This window comes from Prionailurus viverrinus, unplaced genomic scaffold, assembly GCF_022837055.1.
Source record: "Prionailurus viverrinus isolate Anna unplaced genomic scaffold, UM_Priviv_1.0 scaffold_49, whole genome shotgun sequence".
Classification (NCBI taxonomy): Eukaryota; Metazoa; Chordata; class Mammalia; order Carnivora; family Felidae; genus Prionailurus; species Prionailurus viverrinus.
Genome location: NW_025927612.1, coordinates 1,408,770 through 1,412,826, shown reverse-complemented (window position 1 = coordinate 1,412,826; position 4,057 = coordinate 1,408,770). Strand labels below are relative to the sequence as shown.

General features: G+C 58.5%; 1 protein-coding gene across 1 annotated transcript; it reads left to right on the top strand.

Annotated features, from left to right (window-relative positions):
* The first annotated feature begins 2,360 nt into the window (after positions 1-2,360).
* Positions 2,361-4,057, top strand: LAGE3 (L antigen family member 3). Its single transcript, XM_047847473.1, has 3 exons — positions 2,361-3,028; positions 3,342-3,470; positions 3,719-4,057. The coding sequence occupies exons 1-3, from the start codon at positions 2,811-2,813 to the stop codon at positions 3,831-3,833; spliced, it is 462 nt and encodes a 153-aa protein (XP_047703429.1). The 5' UTR covers positions 2,361-2,810; the 3' UTR covers positions 3,834-4,057.

Below are 4,057 nucleotides of genomic sequence, written 5' to 3'. Positions count from 1 at the left end.
AATCCCATGCCCATTTTGACCCCTACAGGGGACTATTTTCATTAGTTTCAGGTTTCTCCTTCCTGTTTTTTTTTCTAATAAACATGTGTGTCTGTGAGCGACAGAGAGACAGAGACAGAGACAGAGAGAGAGTGTGTGTCCTTTGCATTCTTTTTTTTTTTTTTTTACACAATATATCCCGGAAATCATTTCATTTTTCATTATGGATTCTTTTTTTTTTTTTTAACTGCTGTCTGGGGTGATTGTATGAATGCACCATAGTTGATTTCACTAGCTTCCTGCTGATGGACTCCTACCTTGTGCCCCATAGTTTCCTATGACCACTTATGTTATAAGGAGTCACTTTGTGCATACACTGTTACATATCTGTGAAGTAACTGCCTATATGAGAGATTGCAGGGTCCACACAGCCACGACTCTTGTACTTAATACTCTCATTCAACAAGCAACAAACCACCTACTGAAGAAACTGCACTGAACAACAAAAAGGTACCAGAGATGATATATGACCAATATAGAAGAAAACAAAACCAGATTATCATTTCAGATTATGAAAAATTCTATGCAGCAGACTAAAATGGGCAAATGTGATGAATCGTGCCTGGGGGTAGGATGTTAGACTGGTGACCCAGCAGGCCTTTCAAAGGTGACACTGGAGCCAGGATCTTGAAGACAAGGAGGAGCCAGCTATGGGAAAGTTTGTGGAGTCTTCCAAATAGAAGAATAAATTCAAAGTGGTAGGGCAGGCCACCCTTGGTCAGGAGCAAAGGGCCCCCCAGGCTGCAGAGAATGAGGCAGCAGACAGGTGACGGTACACGATGGATGAGCGGGAAGCCAGGTGACACAGTTTTATCAACTACATCAAGGAGTTTGGATATGATTCCAAGGGCAATGGGAGATCATTTTAGAATTTTAAATAGGTAAGTGATGTTATGTGATTTATATTAAAAATTAAGACAGGTGCCTGGGTGGCTCAGTTGGTTAACCATCTGACATCAGCTCAGGTCATGATCTTGTGGGCCATGAGTTTGAGCCCTGCGTCGGGGTCTGTGCTGACAGCTCGGAGCCTGGAGCCTGCTATGGATTCTGGGTCTCCCTCTCTCTCTCCCTGCGCCTCACCCACTCATGCTCTGTCTCTGTCTCTCAAAAATAAATAAATGTTTAAAAAAATTTTTTTAACTCTTTTTGATCGTAGGGGTATCTGGCTGCCTGGTTCATTGGGTAGAGCATGCGCCTTTTGGCTTGGGTGTGTGTGGGAGGGGGGTCGTGAGTTCGAGCTTCATGTGGGGCACAGAGATCACTTACAAAATAAATTAAAAAATTAAAAACACTAAAGGTCATGTAAAGTCACTGTGAACCTTTTGGGGGAGAAATACACAAAAAAGAAGTTAGGACCACCCTCAATCCCACCACACAGAGATACGAGGTGTTTACACTTCAGGCTACCGTGGCAGGATTTCCGTGCACATATACAGTAGCTGCCTAAGTTGGGATTTTAGTGATTTCCCTTTTGCACTGTGGTTTTTTCCTATGCGACCGCATCCCTGTTCTCCGTGGCCACTAACTACTTTAGCTCCAGTCGCCATCCCTTCCCTCCTTGCCTCCTACTGGCAGGCTTGCCCCCCGACGGGAGCCCCTTCGTGACCTTCCCAGCCCGCCGATCGGATCCGCACCTGTGCTCAGTCGCCCCCTCCAAAGGCCGCTTTGGTGTGTCCACCTGTACCGGGGAAGGGGACGGGGTGCGGGGCCGTGTCCGTCTGGGCTGTGGCCCATCTCCCTCCACGAACCGCTGCGAGGTCGTGGAGCCCCACGTGCTGGGGACACTGAGCCCAAGGAAGAGGCAGGGCCCTCTGGACAACAGGCCGTGGTGTCTGGCGGCCTCCCACTTAGTCTGGGGAGGGGCTAGGGGTGTGGGGAGGGGCTAGGGGTGTGGGGAGGGGCTAGGGGTGTGGGGAGGGGGTGGAGCTGAGGTAGGACTGGTTTGCGTGGGTGCAGTGGGTTCACACGTCACAGCGCGTGGCGACGATTGGTGAGGGAGCAGCTGCTGGCTAGGCTGCCAACGGCGGGGTCTCCGAGAGCCCAGGGCTGAGCTGGCTGCAGGGCAGGGGGCGCGGGGGCAGAGCCGGCTGTGGGGCAAGGCGCGCGGGAAGCAGTCCCGGGCCCAGGAGGAGCACAGGGGGTCCGTTTGCGCAGGCGCTCCTGGGAGCCCGGTTGCATTGGACGCTTGGGGGCGGAGCCTTAGGAGGGAGCCCTCATTGGCTAGGAGGACAAGGGTGGGGGGGGTAGTCTCTAGGGGCTCCTGGCAGAGCTGGCTGGGCGGGAACCAGTCAGGCGCCCAAGGGAACGGCCGGGAGGTGGGGGTGGGGAAATGTTGGCCTCGGCGCTCCCGGGAGGCCGGGGTGACTTGCGTGGGCTTTATGAGGAAGCGCTCATAGTCTAGCTAAGCCAGGGGGTCTCCCAGGGCCCAAGGGCGGAAAGACCGGCTGGGCGGGCACCGGCCGCAGGCCTGGCGGCCTCACTAGGAACCCTAGGAGCCCGTTGGCGCAGGCGCCTGGGGGTGGCGTCGAGCTGTGATAGGCGGGGCTTCCGCAACCAGGGTCCGAGACAGCCTGGGACAGCGTCGCTTTGGCGGGAACCGGCCACGCGTCCGGCAGCCTCCCGACGGCCCGTTTGCGCGTGCGCGGGGAGGGCGGGGTCGGCGCGCGGGGCGGAGCTTCGGGAAGGAGCTGCAGCGCCTCAGCCGCCAGCCGACTGGGCGAGCGGCTGGGCCTGTGCTCGAAGGGCGGGGTCTGGGGCGGAGCGCGGCGACCATGCAGGCGGCAGACGCAGACGCTGGCGGTCCAGCGGGCGGCGCCGACAACAGCCTGGAGGGCCAGGGCCAGGGCGGCTGTGGCGGCCTTTGCAGCGCAGGCACGGAGGCCGCGGTCGCCGGCGCAGCTCCGCGTGTCCCGCGACCACAGCACGCCCCGGGGCCAGGCGGAGATGCCCTCTCCACGACCGGAAGGCCGGAAACCCGAATACACATATTGTATCCTAGCCGAGGGGACAGCGGGGCATGGGCAGGGGGCGGAAAGGGAGAGGAGCCGCGGTAACCTGCGGGGCGTGGGGCAAAGATCTGAAAGCAGGGTGGTCCCGGGGTGGCTGGAGAGAGGTGGGGGAGGAGGAAGGAAGGAGAGCAGGGGGGAAACGGGTTCCTGGCGGCGGTGGGAGGACCTGGGCCAGGGAACGGGGTGGCCGCGAGCGATTAGGGCCAGGAGTGGGTGGCCTCGTCAGGGTGGCCTGAGAAGGGGGCTCAGGCCCTAAGTGAATAGGGGTGGTACCTTAACCGAATCTGCACCCAGCGCCCTCGGCGTGCCTTTCCCGTCCCACTTGGAGGCGGAGATCGCCTGTGCGTCCTTGGCCCCAGATCGTGAACCGCACGGAGGCATCGTGGAGAAGCAGCTCACCGTAACTGACAGCGTCCTGGCCATGTAAGTTCTGGAAGGGCCGGGGTCGGGGTGGCTGCAGGTGGCGGGTCGTCTCCATGGGGGGGATGCTCTGCTGGAGCCGTGAGCACTAGGTGCGGGGAGGGGCCCCGCAGGCTCTAACACCTGCACCTGCGGAGGGGGGTGCTCTTGGGGGGAGAAGGGTGCGAGGGATGGGTACTTGGGGGGGGGGGCGGAGCGAGGAAGGGGAGGAGCCACCACCTCCAACTTGATTGCCTTTTCTCCTCTCTCAGCCGCTGGAGAGCTGAAAACTCTCGCCTCCTCCGAATTTCCATCATCAACTTTCTTGACCAGCTTTCCCTGGTGATTCGGACCATGCAGCGCTTCGGGCCCCCTGTTTCCCGCTAAGCCCGCGCTGGCGAAAGGGGGCTAAGGTCTAGCCTCGTGTCCCCCGTCTGGGCGGTCCGTCCTTCCTAGGGCAGTGATTCCTGCGCTAGCTGCCACCTGAGGTTGGGCGCCTGCCTGGTCTTCTGAGGGCAATGAGGGCCCGAGCCCTTGGGCACTCATGGTCCCCTTGTTTTGTTTGCCATTTAAATGTTTGCTACTGCAGAAAATAAAACTGAGCTTTGCTA

What these genes read in the sequence shown, in the direction of transcription:
- LAGE3 (XM_047847473.1), top strand. Translation starts at nt 2,811, where the DNA reads ATGCAGGCGGCAGACGCAGACGCTGGCGGTCCAGCGGGCGGCGCCGAC. An exon ending in GAAACCCGAATACACATATT is followed by an intron (nt 3,029 to 3,341) that starts GTATCCTAGCCG and finishes ATCTGCACCCAG; the next exon opens with CGCCCTCGGCGTGCCTTTCC. An exon ending in ACTGACAGCGTCCTGGCCAT is followed by an intron (nt 3,471 to 3,718) that starts GTAAGTTCTGGA and finishes CTCCTCTCTCAG; the next exon opens with CCGCTGGAGAGCTGAAAACT.